Source organism: Dama dama, chromosome 32 (genome assembly GCF_033118175.1).
Source record: "Dama dama isolate Ldn47 chromosome 32, ASM3311817v1, whole genome shotgun sequence".
NCBI lineage: Eukaryota > Metazoa > Chordata > Mammalia > Artiodactyla > Cervidae > Dama > Dama dama.
Window position 1 is genome coordinate 25,867,910 of NC_083712.1, and position 20,889 is coordinate 25,888,798.

Consider the following 20,889-nt stretch of genomic DNA (forward strand, 5'->3'; position numbering starts at 1 on the left):
CAACATCACTAATTATTAGAGAAATACCAATCAAAACTACAATGAGGTACCACCTCACACTGGTCAGAATGGCCATCATTAAAATGTCTACAAATAACATGTTGATGTATGATAGCAAATCACAAAATTCTGTAAGGCAACTATCCTTCAGTTAAAAAAATAGAGTGGCAAAAAAAAGTCTACAAATAACAAACGCTGGGTGTGGAGAAAAGGGAACCCTCCTACACTGTTGGTGGAAATGTAAGTTCAAAAGCAGTTCATCTCTGGTCAAATTGCTCATAGCAATCTCCCATTAATCAGTTTTCATCATAATTACTTTAACAATAACATAAAGCATTGAGTCCATTATTTTTTACAATATGAATTCTTAAATGTCTACCTCTATACATCACAGTTTCAATTATCTGTCACATGGCTTCCTATAACAGTTCACTGTTTAACCAGTGTTGGTAGGATTTGCAATAATTTTAATGGGGTGAAGAAATAAAATCAGTGGCTTTTGCTCACTGAGCTTCTGTTTTTATAATCCACCAACGTGAAATGGTAGATGTCAGACACAATGTGATATTAAACAAGAGTATGAAGCCAAATCCCTGACCCAACACAAGTTGAAAAAATAAAAAGGCCAGCTTCCCTGGTGGTCCAGTAGTTAAGAATTCACCTGCCAATGCAGGAGACACAGGATCGACCCCTGGTCTGGGAGGATCTCACAGGCTGTGGGGCAACTGACTCCAAGCAACACAACTACTGAAGACCAAGTGCCCCAGAACACGTGCTCTGCCACAAGAGAAGGCACTGCAAGAATCCTGAACACAACTAGAGAGTAACCATTACTCGAGGCAGCTAGAGACAGCCCGCACACAGCAGCGAAGACCCAACGCAGCCAAAAATAAATAAATACATGTATGTTTTTACTATTGCTAAAAAAACTAAAGCTTACCTGAGGCGGGTGTCCTTAAAGGTGTCGAGGTATGCAGGATAGCTCCATCCGATTTTATTCCCTTTACATCGAAGCTCCAGAGTTTGCCCTGCCATCAGGCTCAGGGTAGCAGCGGGTTTCTGGAAGCGACCTTTATCCATCATTTGCGTCATTATAGACTGTGTCTTTGGTGTTGGATCAGCAGAGTCCCTGTCCTTTATCTTAGGAATTTTGGGCTTCATCTTTTTGTTGGTAGGCCTGATTCGGTTCTCTCCCGGCTCCTTTGGACGCTTGCTCTTGGCAGGATGTTGGCCAGTAACTGGTACAAATGTGAGGAGAGAACAAATGGGCATTGGTGGCCAACATACCGAGAGTCTTCAACCCCCCAGACCGATCACTTTTAACACCTCTCTCCTCTTCTGTTAAAGTTACTTGCGGGGAATAATCATTATTTTCTTGGTTCATCCTTTAGATTTAAATCAAATGGTAAAAATAGATTTCAGCTTCAAAGATTTTGTTCAAATTCAGCAAAATATTTCCTATATGAATGAACACTCATACTTCCCAACAAAACAGCTTTCCCCTGTAGTTCACACTCAGTCTTGCCACCTCCAAGGTGCCCTCCAGAAGGGCAGACCCAAAGCCCCTCAAGGTCTGTTTCTGGTCCTTGCCATCCCAGCGCTGTCACTGTTCATTTTGAACCCACTGTTTAAACTCAGGAATATATCATCTCCAGGGAGCAGAGACACAGATTGCACTCCAAGAGGACTCAGAATAATTTCGAACCATCACGAACTTTCTTCCAAATGAATTCACACAGGGGCGTCTGTGTGTGTTAGGATGGTATCCATGTAGGATACAAGGCTTAGTAAGAAATACATACTAACCCTATGCTCTTTTAAAGCATACATATTCATTATTAAAACTCAAAGGGAACTGCAGCCATGGTTTAGAACTTAGCCAACAAAACATATTAGGGGGAAGAGTATTTTATCACCCACATTGTTGAGAATTGCTGGCAAACGGTGGTAAATAAGAACTGACCGCCTTTGAGTCATTTTCTTTTTAAACTTATTTTGTATTAGTGTATAGGCGATTAACAATGTTGTGATAGTTTCAGGTGGACAACAAAGGGACTCAGCCACAGATTTCCATATCCACACACCTCCCCCAAACTCCTCTCCCATCCAGGCCGCCACATAACATTAGGCAAAGTTCCCTGTGCTATACAGTAAGTCCTTGTTGGTTATCCACTTTAAATATAACAGTGTGTCTTGAGTCCATCTTCTTACTGCTGTTTCCCCCTACTCTACAAACAATCCTGCCCACCCTTGGAACGATGCTGGGTTTCAGAAATCTCACCTGTCCACCTGGCCATGGGCTGTGTCCACCAGCAAGGACGATGGGACTAGGCAATTCGTTTGCCCCACTGTCTGCATCAGCTCCAAGGTGACCTCACTATAAGTCCACAGAATTATAAAATGTACAAACTTATGGGATCCTGAGAGATCATTTAAGGTTCTTATGTTACAGATTTTTTAAAAATAATAAAGGAGGCCTTAAAAGTTACACACATCACACAAAGCTGGTGAGTGGCAGAACATGAGCAGAAAACTCAGGTCTCCTGACTCCCATTTCACTACCTGTAGATAAAGAGTCTGTAGATATTTTGAACAGAAAACTACAGAAATCTTGGCCAACTGAGGGAATTACAGGGCATTTTTATAAAATGGGGAAATGTGATAAATCAGGAGAAAAAAATTTTGCCTTCTTTGATGTACATATTTACTTATCTAATACTACCTTGGTGTACAATGGGCTTGGGTAGTCAAGAGTACAGAGAGTCAAATTGGGATCAAGAGGTGGAAAAAGGCGAGGGTTGCAAGCTCTTATACCAGAGGGCCAGGCAGACGACAAAACAGGTGAGGGGTGGGACCTGCTGAGACCACGTCCTCCTGAAGGGGTAGCTTCCAGGGAGCGAGTCAGGGTCACAGGCCATGATTTCTCAAAGGATGGCAGAAATGCAGGTGGCCTGACTTATAAATATCAGAAACTAGGTTCTTTAGACACTTCATGTCTCTATCTCTGAGGTGGGCAGTCAGCTAGTGGTCTTCCTTGGAGGGATGGGGGTGACCAGGAGGGGCCAGGAGAGGGACTGCTGGGACCGCTCTGTCTGGATCCAGGCTGCTCACATGGGTGTGTGCAGTCAGCGAGCGTTGCATGGAGCCATGCACTTATGAAAGGGTTCAAAGTGCTAGTGGCTCAGTTGTATCAAACTCTGCAACCCCATGGAATGTAGCCCTCCAGGCTCCTCTGCCCATGGAATTCTCCAGGCAAGAATACTGGAGTGGGTTGCCATGCCCTCCTCCAGGGGAAATTCCTGACCCAGGGATCAAACCCGGGTCTCCTGCATTTCAGGTGGATTCTTTACCATCTGAGACTCCAGGGATGATTGTACCAAAAACTCAGCGGACGTGGACTCAACTGTGCGATGATGAACGTGGCTTCTTGGGTGTGCTGCCCTTTGTAACAGGAGCCCTTTGACCTCCACTCCTGGTTCAGCTCAGCCCAGACTCTGGAACCAACCCCACTGAGAGTTTGGGATCAACATCAGCTCCTTGGCTCGCTGCCTTCCTTGGGGCTCAGCTGCCTCACTCCTGAACTCCACTATCTCGTCCATGACTCCAGATTCACTTGCGACATCTCCTTACCCTGGATCCGAGTTTCTTCTTATTCCCCATCCTTCCTCTACTCTCGTTCCTCTGGATCATGGACCCTGCTGCTCTTTCTCTGTCTTTCCAGGGAGCAGAGTTGTGCCCTTGAGCCTTCGTCTCCAAGGCACACCCCAATACCAGCTGTTGAACCTGCTGTTTGTTAAGACTTCTCCAGACCCTACACATTTGTTTACCCTGGGATTCTCATGACAGATGGGTGTGGGCAGGGGTGCCCATGTACACATCTCCACAACCTCCCAGAAGGAAAAGTGTAATCGTTGGAAACATATTAGGCCCACAGAAATACACTAATGAAGCAACATCAGTTGTGAAGCATAAGCCTCAGTGTTGCAATAGGTGAAAGTCACTGTCTTTTGCTTAAGGCAGAAAATAAAAGCTTATCATTATGCCGCCCAAGCCATCTGTGCCCGGCAGGTGTTGCCACACTATGCCTCTGAGAGTCAGGGACCTCTGTATTGATGTCTGATTTGGGGTGTTTTCTTTATCATGTAACAGGAAGGCAAGGTATTAGAAATAACAACTGTGTGTAAACTCTAGAGAATTTAGGCAGCCCATGCAATCTGCCTGATTCTAAGCCTGTCAGATCCTGTGTGGTGATGCTATTCAGGAACATTTGATCAGTGTATTATCAGTACACCTTCAAATATGTGCTATCATCCCTGAAAAATCATTTGACCTCTCGACCAAAGAGCCCCATCCATCTGTCCAGCTGTCTATGGAATCAGTCCAAGGTTGGACAGCAGTGATTCTAAGGTCAAGGGGACTAGTGGCCCCACGGAGAAGCCCTCGGACTGAGTGACTGCCAGATTCCATGTCTAGCTTTTTTAAAGAATGTGACTCTTCAGGATGCCTATGTAAATATTTTCTAAAGGCCTAAAAAAGTAAGAATTTACACTGTAGACCTGAGACAGGCTGGGACCTGGGACCCTCGGCAGCGGTGCTGTATCATTTGCACCTGACACACCTCCCCTCAAGCAACCCAACACAGAGACTGTGTGCCTGGGCAGCCAGGATAAGCTCTGGATGAAAGACACAAAGAGAGCAAAAGAGCCGCCTTTGAGGAACCTGGAAGCCGAAGCAGGGTAGTGCGCATGCCCCCTGCACACACCGCCACCTAACGGGTGGCCAAACACCTAAGCTCCCCCTCCAGCCCCACCCCTGGGTGCACCCCTACCTCACTCCGTACAAGGACCACGCTCACCCATCCAGCTCACAGGGAGCGAGGGAGCCTGCTGTTGTTCTCACCGCCGTCTGCTGCAGCAGGGCCCAGTGAAGCCTTGCCTGAATTTCTTGTCTGGTCTCTAGTCCATTTCTGTCAACTGGGGAAGACCAAGAACCCTGGCTGGTAACACACTTCGTGGCACTCCACACGGGGCCCTCGTGCCCTTCTGGGAGGGGCTGGCTCTGGGCACCTCTGGGACCACCAAACACAGCTTCTCCATCTTCCTCCCTAAGTCCTTACCCCTGCACTCCCGTCCCCTTCATCCTACAAACTTCTAGTTTGTGTCTTTAAGTTTTGTGATTGGCATCTTTGTTTGTGATGTCAATTCCAACTTCTGGAATTCTCTGCCGACATTGTATTTTGGGGCTGAAGTTCTCCACTGTGCCCACAAACAGGCCACACTGCTGGAGACTCCAGCCCTAGGTGACTTGGTGGGATTTTTAAAGAACAAAAAGAAAAGACAGGAGCTTGCAATTTCTCCTCCTCTGCCAATTTCCCCTCCTCTGCTTTTGCAACTATTCCTGCCTGAGCTCTCAGGAACTACCTGATTCATCTGTGGTCGCCCAGACTGAGGGGAAAAAAAAGGCACGGGTTGTAGGGGGCGGTGCATTTTTGATTCAAGCAAGAAAACAATGAGATCTCTGGTTCTGTCTTTATATAAAAATTAACTTGCAAATGAGCTGCATTTAATTGGCATCAAGGAAACTGAGCACTTAAATACCTTCTCAGAAACATAGAAGAGGCTCACCAGAAGAATTTTGGGTTCAGGTGATCTGGAAAATAGTCAATATTTAATTAATATTTGGTATTAAAGCTAGCTTAAGCTTGTGGATTTCATTAATACACTCTCATGACTTTAGAGTGATCAACATTAACTATAATACTTTTATTGTACCTAGGGCTACTGGAAGTCAATAAGTGCATATTGCTTTTGTTATGAAATCTGTCAACAGGGAAGTCAGCCTGATACGATTAAATTTTTAGGTAAATGTAACGTGGATAACAACTCTTTACTAAACTCTATAGCAATAATTGTATTTTGGAAACATCCATCTAAAACAGTTTCTCCAAATTTTGGTAAATTGAAACTAACTTAAGTTAAATGATAGGAATTCATTGAATATCCAGACCATTTGAACTAAGATAAAATATTAGGAAGATTATTGCTAAACAGGTCTAAATTTCACCCCCTCTGTCTTCTTGTGAGAGAGAAACTAAAGATGTTTGGTGTCACCTTGAAGTGTCCTTTACCAACCCATAGAATGCTAATGTAGAAGACAGTTCATGGCTGCTTAAGGAAAATAGGATGTGTGTTTTCAGAAAAGAAGGCATGAGGAATGGAAATGTATTTTGTTGAAAGAAAAAAGGATGATTTGCTGAATGAATGGGGAGGGCTTCCCTGATAGCTCAGTTGTTAAAGAATCTGCCTGCAGTGCAGGAGACCCTGGTTCGATTCCTGGGTTAGGAAGATCCCCTGGAGAAGGGATAGGCTACCCACTCCAGTATTCTTGGGCTTCCCTTGTGACTCAGCTGGTAAAGAATCTGCCTGCAATGCGGGAGACCTGGAGACCTGGGTTCGATCCCTGGGTTGGGAAGATCCCCTGGAGAAGGAAAAGGCTACCCACTCCAGTATTCTGGCCTGGAGAATTCCATGGGCTATACAGTCCATGGGGTCACAGTCAGACACAACTGAGCGACTTTCACTTTTCACTTTTCTGAATGAGGAGAGAATAAGGAACAAAGTATGACTACAGAAGTGGCAGGAGGTTTGCAGAAAAGGAACACTGAGAAAAGAATTTTGTATGTGGTCAGTCTTCTAAGGTTGGATTAAATTTAATTAGGTAAACTGATTATTCTAAGAGTAGGCTTATGCAGGACTGGATTTGGCTTCTCTTTCTCATGAGAGAACGTTTTCCTGGCATACTCCTTTTGATATCAGACTGTGAGTTTCTATGCCATTAAGTGATCTGTATTTACTCTTTAAAATCTTTTTTCCCCCATCTTAGCTCATGGAATAAGCATTGTTTCACAGATACCTATGATCCTATCTGATTGGGTGCTTTAAAACTTTTAAAAATTTCTGACAGACTATCCCAAGGTCAAATACAAAGTTCTTTTGACCTCCAGCTAACTTTGGGGTGCTTCGAAGGGCTCCTGGAACTTCCCAAATAGAGATCCTAAACTAACAGGCTTATTCTGTAAGGAGAGGTTCGCCAGGTTCCCAGAGAGCCCAGACAAGCTCAGGATGGAGCTGCCAGGCTGGGGTTGGCACTCGCCCTCGCCTGGCAGGCTGCTGCTGCTCAGTCACCGAGTCGTGTCCGACCCTATGCGACCCCACGGCCCTGCCAGGCCCCTCTGTCCACGGGATTCTCCAGGCAAGGATCCTGGAGTGGGTTGCCATGCCCTCCTCCAGGGGATCTTCCCAACCCAGGGATTGAATGCACGTCTCCTGCTTGGCAGGCGGGTTCTTTACCACTGTACCCCACCTGGGAAGCTCCCACCTGGCAGGACATCACAGTTATTCTGGCCCACTGCTGTACCTTGGATAAAAAGGAGCGTTTACTGAGAAGGGCCAGGGAACACGCAGCTGGCCTCCTGGCCCCCAATCCACACTGGTCACCAAATCCATCAGGCGGGTGGCGATGCCATCCCAGAGCATGGTCCACACCGGGACTATGCAGATCGTGCAGGCCGCAACTAGGATGAGACATGATACTACCTGTCTATCGGAAGGAATGAAAAGGTGTATGGTAAAACCTGCAGATTACGATAAGGTCCAAGAGGCTGCACAGGAAAAAGGCGAAAACCCAGCCGTCTTCCTGAGCCAGAGACAAAGGCATTCAGGAAGGACCCCCACACAGACCCTCAGTCCACAGAGGGGAGGACACCACTGGCCGTGCATTTTATCACCCAAGCTCTATGCCTGATACCTGGAGGGAATTACAGAGCTTGAGGCTGGGCCCCAAGCCCCGCTGTCAACCTTGGCAGAGGAGGCCTTCGAGGTCTGTACCAAGGGAGACTTAAGGAAGGAGGCCAGGAAGCGCAAGAGGCTAAGAAAGGAAACTTGGCTTCTGGCCGCTCTGATTCGCCCACCACCTCCAGGGGACCCTGGAGGGCCGAGAAGGCTAGAGAGACCACCAAGAAGCCACGTGGGCCCAAACCAGGGTGCCTTTTGTCAGCAGGAGGGTCCCTGGAGCAGGGAAGGTCCTGAGAGCCCCTGGGGGGTGTCGGAGGTGCCACCCCGACTGGCCCAGCTCCAATCTCTTGGACGAGAACTCCCCACACACCGACCAACGGGGCTGGAGTGCCTGGCATGCTCCAGACCCTACTTGATCCATCCTCATCACTCCAGCAGAGCCTCGGGTGTTGGCAGGCAGGAGAAATGAATTTCCTGCAGACACTGCTCTGCTCTGACTTGGCTGGCCGGCTTCCTCTCCAGCCATGACAGTGGCTGACGGATGGCCTAAGGGTAGGTGTTTTACATCTCCCCTTGCCTGTGGGATCAGGTCTATCATCACTAGTTACAGTTCAGTACACACAAAGTTGTGTCCGACTCTGCGATCCCATGGACTAGCCCACCAGGTTCCTCTGTCCATGGAATTCTCCAGGCAAGGATACTGGAGTGGGTTGCCATTCCCTTCTCCAGGGGATCTTCCCGATTCGGGGACTGGACCCAGGTCTCCTACTTTGGAGCTGGGTTTCTTTACCATCTGATCCACCAGGGAAGCCCTTTCTCACGCAGGCAAAAGAGCCACAGTGGGCTGCTAGAATCTTTAAAGTCATTTTCCATCTCTTTTAATGCAAGATATAAACAAATTTCCTATCTTACATCTCTTTTCTGTTGAAAGAAATCTGATAGATTTTTCCATCAAAAACCATTATGCGGTCTTAAGATGATTGTTCAAGCTGATGCCTCCCCATTTAGTATAAAAGTGATTTGTTTAGACAAAAAATGAAGTTAAGGTGGCTATGAGCTCAGATGTCAGATATACAGTTGTTTACCTAGCTCTCTTAAAGCATATTTTAAACTGTTCTACATAGTATGACAGGTTATAGGCTGCTTCGGTTATCATTTCTTGAGTAAATTTCTAAGTCCTTTTTATGAGGCACTATTACAGTAACTTGGAAGGACTGATGCTGAAGCTGAAACTCCAATACTTTGGCCACCTCATGCGAGGAGTTGACTCATTGGAAAAGACCCTGATGCTGGGAGGGATTGGAGGCAGGAGGAGAAGGAGACGACAGAGGATGAGATGGCTGGATGGCATCACCGACTCGATGGGCATGAGTTTGAGTAAACTCCCGGAGTTGGTGATGGACAGGGAGGCCTGGCATTCTATGATTCATGGCGTCGCAAAGAGTCAGATACGATTGAGCGACTGAACTGAACTGAACTGATTACAGTAACTGGTGGATTATACAAGGGGAATAACAATCATACAGAACAAAGGAGCAGAACTGAAGTGTTTTACAACCCCAGATAAGAATTATAGCCCTTACTTTACCAGTCAGTAGCTGAGAAAGGTTTAGGTCCTATGTAACCATCTGTGAGTTTATCTGAATAACTCTGTAATCTAGACATATGGGCAATAGAAGAAAGGAGGGCTACTTCTGTTACAGTATAGTGTTCAACCTAAACTCCAGGACAATAGGATTATTAGTACTCCTTCTTATATATGCCAGAATGCCCTGTCCCCCTCCTTGGGAGAGGTCTGCTGAATAAGTTAGGAGCTAGTATGTTTGTTAGGACAGGGTGAAGTCCAAGGAGAGAATGCATCTATCAGGTGCCCTAGACGACCCACCTGTTGGGCATCAAAATACTGATGGCAAGACATGAGAGAACAGATGGATCCTGCAGTTTGGGATACCTCAGTACCAGGAAGGGCAAAATATGATCCCCCCCCCCCTCAATAATATAAGGTTAAGGCCTTCCTTGGAAAAATACCTCTGGAAGCGACACTATCCCTTAAAGCCTGAGGGGCCCTGAGGGGAATTCAACTGCTGCTCAGCAAATTCCTAAAACACGGGCTCATCAGCCCCTGCCAACCCCCTGCAACACCTTGATCCTCCCTGTTCACAAGCCTAACGGGGAGCGTCTGTTTGTGCAAGACGTACAAGCAGTGAGTGAAGCCATCATCCCTACTCACCCACTGGTGCCAGATTGCACACCGTCCTCCCCAAGGGCCAGGGAGCACCCCGTATTTCTGGCCTGGACCTCAAAGCTGCATTTTAAAAAATATTCTCTTCATCCAGACTCTCAATACCATTGTGCCTTTGAATGGAGAGACCCTGACCCCCTGCAGGCTACCCAATCTATCTGGACGGTGCTTCTACAGGGTTTTCAGACAGCCCCCATCTTTCTGGAAGTGCTTTAGTAAGGGAAGTGAGGGAACTGAGCTTTGAGAAGGGAACTCTGCTCCGATAGGTTGATGATTTATTTATAAGCATTGAGACCAAACAAGATTCAGATCACAGTATTGTTAAGGTCCTAAATATTCTGGCAAAAATAGGATATAAAGTCTCTCCAACCAAGGCTCAGATCTCTCAGCAAAGGGGAAAGATATCTCTCAGTATTTAGGATTTGTTTTTACCCCAGAGGCAGAGCCCTGGTCAAAGATCAAAAAATAGCAATTAGTGCATTACCATCTCCAACCACGAGGAGGCAACTCTGGCTTTCTGGGCATGGCTGGGTTCTATAGTATCTGGATTCCTTCCGCATTGTGACCTTATAGCAAAACCCCTCTCTCAGGCTCTACAGGGAGGAGAAAGGGAACACTTCTATGGAATACAGACCACCAGCAGGCCTTTGAGACTCTGAAGACTGAGTTCAGAAGAGCAAACACAGCAGCTTCTCAATTTGGACAAGCCCTTTATCATGTTCATGAGCGGTCAGGAATAGCACCGTGGGACCATACTTAGGTGTGCTAACCCCTCATCAGGCACAATCTATGCTGGAGGTCAATGGACACAGTGGTTAACTGGAGGAGGGTTAACAAGATACCAGGCCCTGCCAATGGACACCTCCCATATTACCTTAAAGATGTGAAAGTGAAAGTCGCTCAGTCGTGTCTGACTGTTTGCGACCCCATGGACTATACAGTCCATGGAATTCTCCAGGCCAGAATACTGGAGTGGGTAGTCTTTCCCTTCTCCAGGGGATCTTCCCAACCCAGGAATCGAATCCAGGTCTCCCACATTGCAGGTGGATTCTTTACCAGCTGAGCCACCGGGGAAGTCCAAGAATATTGGAGTGGGTAGCCTATCCCTTCTCCAGGGGATCTTTCCAACCCAGGAATCAAACTGGGGTCTCCAGCATTGCAGGCAGATTCTTTACCAACTGAGCTATCAGTGAAGCCCACCTTAAAGATATGTGAGACCCTAAACCCAGAAACTCCCAGTGGAGAGTAGAGACTTAGCACATCAGTGTATAGAGACCATAGGACAAACTTACTCCAGTAGGTCTGATCTTCTAGATGAAACTCCTCACAGCCCTGAGGTCAGATGGCTTACTGATGGCAGCAGTTTTGTAGAAATAGGAACCCAAAAGGCCATGTATGCCACAGTTAGTCTAGATGAATAGAAGCCAAAGTCCTGCCACCCCATACATCAGCTCAGAAGGCTGAACTAATTGCATTAATGAGAGCTTTGCAATTAGGGAAGGATAAAGAATTAAATATGTTTATTGACTCCAAATATGGGTTCCACGTGCTACATGCTCATGCTGCCATTTGGAAAGAAAAAGAAATGTTAATTGCTAAAAATTTCCCCATAAAAGGCTTCCCTGGTGGCTCAAATGGTAAAGAATCTACCTGCAATGTGACAGACTTCGGTTTGATCCCTAAGTTTGGAAGGTCCCCTGGAGGAAGGAATGGCTACCACTCCAGTATTCTTGCCTGGAGAATCCCAAGGAGAGAAGAGCCTGGCAGGCTCCAGTCCATCGGGTCACAAAGAGTTGGACATGACTTTGACTAACACACACATACACGCGAGTGTGCCCCCCCACCCCACACACACACAGAACTTCCGACCCAGGGAACAGTAACCTACCGTGGGGGCCATCAGAGGGAGGGATCTTTGGGGGGCAACGGTAAGGCAGAGCTGTTCAATTGCAAAATAGGCCACTCACCTACAGGAACTTGAACAAGTTTTGGCTCTAATGATTGGCCCCCTGAACTCCCTAGCCTCCCCCAGTATCCCCCACAGGAACAGGAACATGCTGAGAAATGGGGCTATGAGAAGGGTGTATAAAAAAGAGGATAAGGTTCTAATCCCCGAGGCCCAACAAGGGAAACTCATCAAGAGCTTACCTGGCGCCACCCCCACGGGAGGGATGTACTACGGGCCTTGATGGAAAAGACTTTTTCAGGGAAAGAGCTTAAAAGAACAGTATAACAAGTAACACTTGCCTGTGATTTATGTGCCACCAAGAACCCACACACCCATCCAATCCCTGCTTTGTTACTCAGGCCAACTCAACACCAAGGGACATTTCCAGGGAGAAGACTGGCAGTTATATTTCACCCAAATGCCCCATGATCAGGATGTAAGTATCTTCAGGGTATTTGCTGATAATTTCACAGGATGGGCTGAAGTCTTCCCCATTGGATCTGAATAGGCTATGGAAGTCTGTAAGTTTCTTCTAAAAGAAATAATTACTCAGTTTGGACTTCCAAGGTCCCTCCAGAGTGATAACGGACCCTCTTTTATAGCCCAAATCAGAAGGGCTCACAACAGCTTTAGGGACAGACTACAAGCTACATACCTCTTGGCACCCTCAGTCTTCAGGGAAGGTAGGGAGAAGGAACCCTACTTTAAAGAAATCCTTAGCAAAGCTCTGCCAAGAAACTCATGAACCCTGGACCAACTTGCTTCCTCTTGTACTCCTCATGGTCCGCGTAGCACCCAGGAATGGTCTGAGATTTTAGACCATGTGAAATCATCTCTGGGAGGCCCTTTCTTACTGCAGAAATTCTACTGGGTGAGGGCCTGAATCAGGCCCTGAGATAGACTACTAATCGAGGACGAGTTCAGGAGGCGATCCAGGGCTACATCCACAAGACACTGCCAGCTCCCACTAAGACTAGAGAGGAAAGAGCAGTCCTCAGAAATTAACCTCGGGGGCTAAGTTATTCTCAAAACCTGGAAAGATGGGTCCCCTGAAGATCAACTATTGTCAGAATGGAAGGGTCCCTATAAAGTAATTGTAGCCACCCCAACTGCCGTCAAACTGCAAGGGATATCGAGTTGGGTACACTTGTCCAGACTAAAGGTTTTACCTCCAGAAACCCCGCAGGTCACAACAGAAGAGCAATACATCTGTGAACCAGTGGGAGATCTGAGACACCTACTCAGAAGAGAGGCACCATCAACAGAGGAGTAAATGAGGCCGAGGGTGGGCTCCTATGAGAAGCCTCAACGGGGCTTGGGACCTCTTGTTTCCTTAGCTGATGTGGTTCTTGACAATCAGCTGGGCCTCAAGTAACTTCTGGCAGAAGAAGGCAGAGTTAATGTGATAACTATTGCTTCCTGCTGCACTTGGATCAGCACAACAGGACAGGTAAAAGTTAATATTAAGGAAAGAGACGCCCAGGCAGATTGGCTCCATAATTTTGGCAGGGGTTATCCTGCCTTCCTTGTCTGGTCAACGGTTAAGGCAGCCCAAAGTTAACTTGGTTCCTTCCCTTTCTAGGCCTTTCAACGGCTATTGTTGTCCGCCTTTTAGCCCTTGTTTGTCCAACATTCTGGTTAAAGTTGTTTCTTCCAGGCTGTAATGGTTTGAAGTTCAGCTCACGATGGCTCCAAGAATTCAGCCCATTCCAGCAGAGGGTGGCCCAGGTCCCTGGAGGTCACTGAACTGCCAGTGAGGAACTCCTACACCTTAGGGGTAGGCTAGGGTCTGCGGCCCCATCCAGCAGGAAGTAGTTTCAAACAAGCCCCTCAGCCCCTTACTCCTTAAGAATAAGGGTGTAAAGTCCCTTGTGAGCTGGGGGGGATGAGACAGACTGGAACCTGGGACCCTTTGTGCAGTGATACACTGCTTGTACCTGAACACACCTCTTGTCTCCTTGAGAAACGAAATACAAAGAAACTATATGGGACTTAAAATAACTGCACGCATGCCCAGTTGGGACAAATTCTGGACAGAAGATACGAAGAGACCAAAAAGACCCAAATGCCACTTTTGAAGAGCAAAAGCGGAGTACTGTGCATGCCCCCTGCACAAACACCATCAAGGGGTGGGCAAAACACCACAGTCGCCTCTCTGGGCCAGCCCCCGGGCATAGCCCTGCCCTCAGCCCATATGAGAAGCGAGCTTAACGCCCTCCCCCACCACCCCCAACCCTTCTCAGGGAGCCAGAAGACCAAGAACCCTGTTCGGTAACATACATAAAAGTGAAAGTTCATTAACATTGTATTTTTGAGATCACGGTATAATCTATAGAGAAATGAATGATAAAAATTTTTAAAAACCATTCAGTATCATTATAGACTTCATGTCCTAAAGTCATTATTGACTTACTGTGTGACATTAGGAAGTGATCCTCCTCGTTTCCTCACCTGCAAATTGAGAATTCCGTGGTAATAACGACTATCTCAGGGATTGTTTGGGGGCATTAAAAGCTTAAACTTAATTTTAAATGTTTAAAATGCGGAGAGACTTAGTGTCTGACCCACAGTAAGGAAGGGCCAGTGAGCTGCTGCCCGTTGTTCTGTAGCTGTCCTGTAATGTCTCAGGGTGAACGCCATGATAAGCTTGTGATAGAGGCAGAGCAGCTCACTATTTTCCATAATTTACAGGTGAAAAGAATGGAGATCACCGACGCCAAGTGGCTCACCGCAGATAACTAAAAAGGCGGTGAAAAACCAGGTCTCGCGTCTTCTCTGGTTCCTGTTGCTTTCAGTTCACTGGAGATGAGCTTTTCGCTTGATTTGCATGAATCGCACGCAGAGCACCGCTAAGCGGCTTCTTTGTTTGTTGGGTCCTGGGCTTTGACAAGCAGTTCCAAGTCAAACAGAACCCGATGCCTGGGATGAGGGCACAACCCTTCTGGAAGGGCTGGAGCTGCTTTTCCAAGGCATACATTTCAATCCCCGAGTGAGGAGACGCTGGTCAACAGTCTCCAAAATGAATAAGTGTTGCACAGCCAGAGATACGCAGGACAAAGGAGCATAGCTCATCAGTATCTGCTGAGGACTGATTGCCATCAAAGCTTATTCCGTAAAGGTGACCTGACTATTAACCTCTCTAATTTGATCAGATTGCGTGAGAGGAGAAAATAAATTCTTTAGAAGAATCTGTGACGCGGACTCCTGTAAACACAGCCATTCATATCTAAGTCCTGTCACTGTTTGCTCCTCCCTCCCCACGGCCAGGAAGATCTGACCCAAGAGCAGTACCCAAACCTCCACACAATAAATCTGCTGGGAAGCTCGCTCCCCCAACCAGCTGCATCAACTGAGTACCCACCTCTCATCCTGCCATTCCCCACGAAACACCCCATAGGCACACATATACTTTCCCAAGATCAAATCTGAGCGGTTGAGAAGGCAATGACAGTAGGGAGATGAAAATGCAGAACCGTGAGAGCCTCTTTTCCTTCCCCTGTCTGGAATCTCACTCCAAAATACCCTCCGGATCATTGCTTAAAGTACCGCTTTCTTAAAAGAGCAACTTCTAAGAATTAGATACTTCTATTTCAGGATAAAAAACCTTAGACCAAACATTTTGTTCTTCAGAGCATCCATTAGAACACAGTTTATCACACTTTTAAAAAGTGAGATGTAATTGACAGCTCAGTTGAGATATTAGTTTGAGGTGGTGGTTTGGTCACTAAGTCACGTCTGACTCTTGTGACCCCGTGGACTGTCGCCCTCCAGGCTCCTCTGTCCATGGGATTTCCCAGGCAAGAACACTGGCGTGGGTTGCCATTCACCTCTCCAGGGGATCTTTCCAACACAGGGATTGAACCCGGGTCTCCTGCACTGCAGGTGAATTCTTTACCAACTGGGCCACCATGGAAGCCCCGTTAGTTTTCTGTATACAACATAATGATCCTATATTTATATGTAACGCAAAATGACCATTCTCTCTTGAAACACTTTATTTGCTGGGCTCCCGGGACATGGCACTGTCTTGGTTCTCTGGTAACAGACATTAGATGGTGGAAATGTGGACAAGTAGAAGAATGTCCTGGCTTCTAGGAGACACATGCTGAAATATTTAGGAGAGAAGTGCCAAGTTGCCTGTAACTTAACTGCAAACGTTTCAGGAACAGCAGGTATGTGAGAGAGGTGAACACACATTCTTAGACAAAGAACATCTTCCTTTTCTGCCTGATCTGAGTCTAAAGGGCTGAACCCTCACAACTCCTCCCCATCTCTAATGACACTCCATCTCTAAGCAGCCTCACCCGGTCCCCTCGGCACTGAAAGCATTCCTATGCTGAGAGCTCCCTTGTTCCTGTCCTCACTTCGCCTCTAGACCCAGATCTGAATATTCCACCACTTACTCCGCACTGCCACTCGGAAGGTGTCTCAAACTGGACGTGTCCATGCTGACCTCCAGATGCCATTTCAGATCGGCTCCTCCCCCAGCGTCCCTTTATCAGTAAATGGCAACTCTATTCACCCAGTGGCTCAGGATGGAAACCTCTGAGTCAAACACGATTCTCTTCCTTCTGTCTGAAGCCACCCCCAGTCCAGCAGTGAATCCCCCGGGCTTTGCCCTCAGGATAGACCCCGAACCCAGGCTCTCCTCCTTGCATCCATGGCAACCGCCCAGTTTCAGGTCACTTTCGCCTAGACTATTAAAACAGCCCCCTATACAGTCTCCTGATTTCTACCTAATCACACCTACCTTTGAAAATATAAATCAGACCATAAATCCTCCACTGGAGACCCTCCAGTGACTTTCATCTAATTTAGAATAAAGCCCTACAAGGCAGCTTACACCTCATGTCCTGCCACTGGGACACCCACTCCCCCTGCCCTTGGCTTCAGGGCTCTTCTTTCAGACGTGCAGCCCCGGCCTCAGCCCTCTCAGCCGGCCTCTGACCCTCCTACCCGCACTGCCCTCCGCTGCCCTCCCCATCCTCTTCCCGCATCTTACAGGGTGAACTGTGTCCCCAGAAAGATAAAACTGAAGTCCTAACCCCCGGTATCAGTGAATGTGACCTTATTAGGCTGTAGGACCTTTGCAGACATCATCAATTAAGATGAGACCATTAGGACCAAAAATCTAATCCAAAATGTCAGTGTCCTTAGAAGAAGAGGCCCACACACAGAGGAAGATGCCAGACGAAGACACAGAGGGACAGGATGGCCATGTGACAGCGATTAGGTGATTAGCAGAGATTAGGGTGACGTGGCTGCAAGCCAAGGAACGCTAAGGATCACCGGCCACAGCCAAAGCTCAGCGGAGGCAAGGAAGGCTTTGACCCAGGGTCTCAGGCGCGGCGTGGCCCTGCTGGCACCCTGATTTCAGACATCCAGCCCCTAGAATTGGGTGAGGATGAACTTGGAGTATCTTAGTTCATGCTCTGGTACAGCAGTTCTAGGAAACTAAAACACCCTGATGGCAGATTCTTCACATCTACTGTCGGCTCCTGAAATGTTACCTTTTCTTGATGACCCGCCCTCTCCATTAGACAACGAGCCCCTCTAGGTAAAGGTTTCACAGCCTTGCCCAGGGACAGCCATCCGTCCCCGAGCGCCTCCTGCGGCTCTGGCCAGCACACTGCACGGTCTCTCTGTTGCCCCCAAACTTCGCTCTTTTTTTCCCCTGACCTCAATGAGTTTATTCCATCAGAGAAACAGATCCATAAATAAACACCCAAAAGAATGATTTTAATAGAAAGGTGTACAACACACTTCCATACTTACAATGGATAACCAACGAGGTCCTACTGTGCAGAACAGGGAACGCTGTTCAATGTTATGTGGCATCCTGGCTGGGAGGGGCGTTCGGGGGAGAATGGACACATGGATGTGTATGGCTGAGTTCCTTTGCTGTTCGCCTGAAACTATCACAACATTGCTAATCGACTATACCCTAATACAAAACAAAAAGTTTTTTTTTTTTTAAAAAAGAAAGATGTACAAAGTGTGAGGAATGTCCATTCACTTAGAGTCATGATGAAGAAAATTAAACTTATCTCTTTTTTATCTCTAATGATCAGAGACAATTTTAGATGTTAAACGTGTAGGCTAAGATCCTAAATACTTCAAAACATTCATTATTTGCACTCATAAACAATGAGAGCTTTTATGATTCTTTTTTCATTATAAGGCTTTTTGAACTAGATTTTACTCTTTTCCCAAGGAATAAACTGAGTCACAAAAGTGATAGAGTCCTGGTTAGATAATTATTGTCCATGTTGGTCCCCTAACTTTCTTAGAGATCTGGCTGTACTGCCCTCACATTATAAAGAATCTCTTTAGTTTTCCCAGAAAGAGGATCTTCACAGGACCAAAAATAAACCCACGTTAGACTGAAGATCTAACTAGAATCAATCGAGGGTCTGGCATGAGATTGACAAAACTGCATATTTTTTTATAATATTTATACTTCATTATTTTCTCCCAACATTGGATAAGATATGCAGATATCAAAAGTTGCTAAGTACCTGTGATTCTGTACTCTTTAATGTAAAAATAGCAGCACCGTATCAATAAACACCATGGCACATACTCCATACAAATACTGAAAATCGGGTGCCCTGAGCCACATCTAGCTCTCAGTAGAATCCCAGGGCTGTCATCTGTTTCATGCTTCACGCTCGATGTTACAAAAATGACACGCCCTTCCAGCTCCTAGTCTTCATGAGAAGAAATAACATTACTTCTAAAAACTTAAAGTGTTTAAAAAGTTTATTATTATTTTTTAAAGTCTATTGAATTAGTTACAATATTGCTGCTGTTTTATGCTTTGGCTATTCTTTTGGCCCCGAGGCATGTGGGATCTTGGCTCCCTGCCCATGGATAGAACCCTCACCCCCTGCATTGGAAGGGGAGTCGCAAGTACTGGACCACCAGGGAAGTCCCTAAAGCATTTTAGAATTAGGCCAGGCCAGCCTAGCTGGGTTAGAGCAGATGTACACCCAGTAAACGCTTACAGTGAATCCTTTTACTACTGGAAAGCCTCTCCTAGAAGCGATCAGCCAGACCGAAAGGCAGTGGGAGCTGGGTCAAGGGCCTGTGCCAGTAGCTTGTACTTTGGGGCGACCCAGTAATGCACCAGACCCCGAGTCAACCAGAGGCTGGCACCAGAAGGACTGCCCACCCAGGCCACTCTCACTGACCTTTCCCTGATCCCAGCCAGCCTCACGATAACTTAAACTTGAGAAAACGTAAAGGTTTAGAGAAACTTACATACTTTACAGAAGCAGGCTTACTCTTCTAATTATGTGTTCAAAATTAAAGGACCAACGCAGGAGACCTGGGTTCGATCCCTGGGTCAGGACGATCCCCTGGAGGAGGAAATGGCAACCCACTCTAGTATTCTTGCCTGAGAAATCCCATAAACAGAGGAGGCTGGTGCGCTACAGTCCATGGGATCACAAAAGTCAGACACGACTTAGTGACTAAACAACAACAATGTAAATATGCATTAAAATAGGGAAAAAAAGCCAAAAAAAAGAAATGATGCATTTTTCTCTTTTGTGTATCTCTATGCTTTCCAGATTTTTATGATTAGCAAAAATTATTCATTAACATAGAAATCATTACATTGAAATATTTACTGACTTACATTTTATTTTCAAGAAATGAAACAGCACATTAAGATTTTTCACAGTCCATATTTTCAGGAATTTGGTCAGTTTTTCCCTTGAGCCAAAACTAATGACATATCTATGGCGTGACAAATACTAGTACTTTATTTTTTTTTTCATTTATTTTTATTCATTGGAGGCTAATTACTAAATACTAGTACTTTAAAACAGGGATAGCTAAATGCTCCAGTCTAGAAACAGGTGAAATTCATTCAGTTCTCATGACCAAAAAGATGGAAAACAAAGACACCGAACAGAAGTGAAATCCTAAGATTAAAAACTACTGTACATTTCCTCTTTGTATACATATATGCCTTCATATTAGATATGTGAAAATAAATCTTTCCCTGGACTCCCTAAAAATAATGTGTTCAACATTTTATTCATAAATAGTTTATACTATATTTACTTTTAAAAACAAAGCCACCATGCTATCATCACACCTAAAACCTATCAGTTATTTCTTATAAAATATTCAGCCTGTGTTCCATTTTTTTCTGATTGTCTCATAAATCTATATAGTTTGTATGACTTACATTAGATTTAAATGGATGCTAACAGATTCAAGCAGCTATTTGTAATCATGGTCTGGGCACACACTGGCCAGGACAGATTCAGGAACCAGTGGCTGACCCAGCCTCCCAAGCCTCTGCAGCAGACATCTTGGGTGAACTTGTACCCCAGTGAATGGGCCATTTGAAATTACTTTGTCTGACCATCTCCTGCCCTATTCAAAAAGTGATACCAAATACTGCATTCCCATCACTTCAGTGATCACAGGCAAGGACCTGGCAGGAGCAATTTAATATTACATTTTACTCAAGCCAACTGATCTGTAGGCAAAGAGGACTTGTTCCCCCACCGCTGCCCCACCCCAGCAGAGAATCTCTGCCTACTCTTTATCCAGTCAGGCTTTAGGCTTAAGGAGCTTCACATTCAACTTCAAGTCCACAACCATTTTAGACTTTGCAAACCAAAGTGTGGTATTTTCTGGCAAGTGTTTCTACAGTCATGGGGAAAGAAAGGAATTGGTCTGGATTGAGTAGTGCATAAAATGTGAGCTAGGGTGAGCTGGCTCCAGCCAAAGGTTGCATAACCATAAAAGCTGCTTTTCAACCCAAACTAGCAAAAATAGTGCAGAGCAGAATTCCAAGGGCAATTTCAGGATACCAGGATGTACCGATACAAAATATAGTGTATAACTCCAATCAAAAAACAATGGTGCTTCCAAAACAATTAAAT

General features: G+C 46.0%; 1 protein-coding gene across 1 annotated transcript in view; it reads right to left on the reverse strand.

Annotated features, from left to right (window-relative positions):
- PDGFRL (platelet derived growth factor receptor like) overlaps positions 1-20,889 on the reverse strand; it is a 75,287-nt gene that overhangs the window by 53,240 nt on the left and 1,158 nt on the right. Inside the window, exon 2 of the mRNA XM_061134846.1 lies at positions 941-1,238. Within this exon, the coding sequence (XP_060990829.1) occupies positions 941-1,238 (298 nt within the window). The remainder of the gene's footprint in view (positions 1-940; positions 1,239-20,889) is intronic.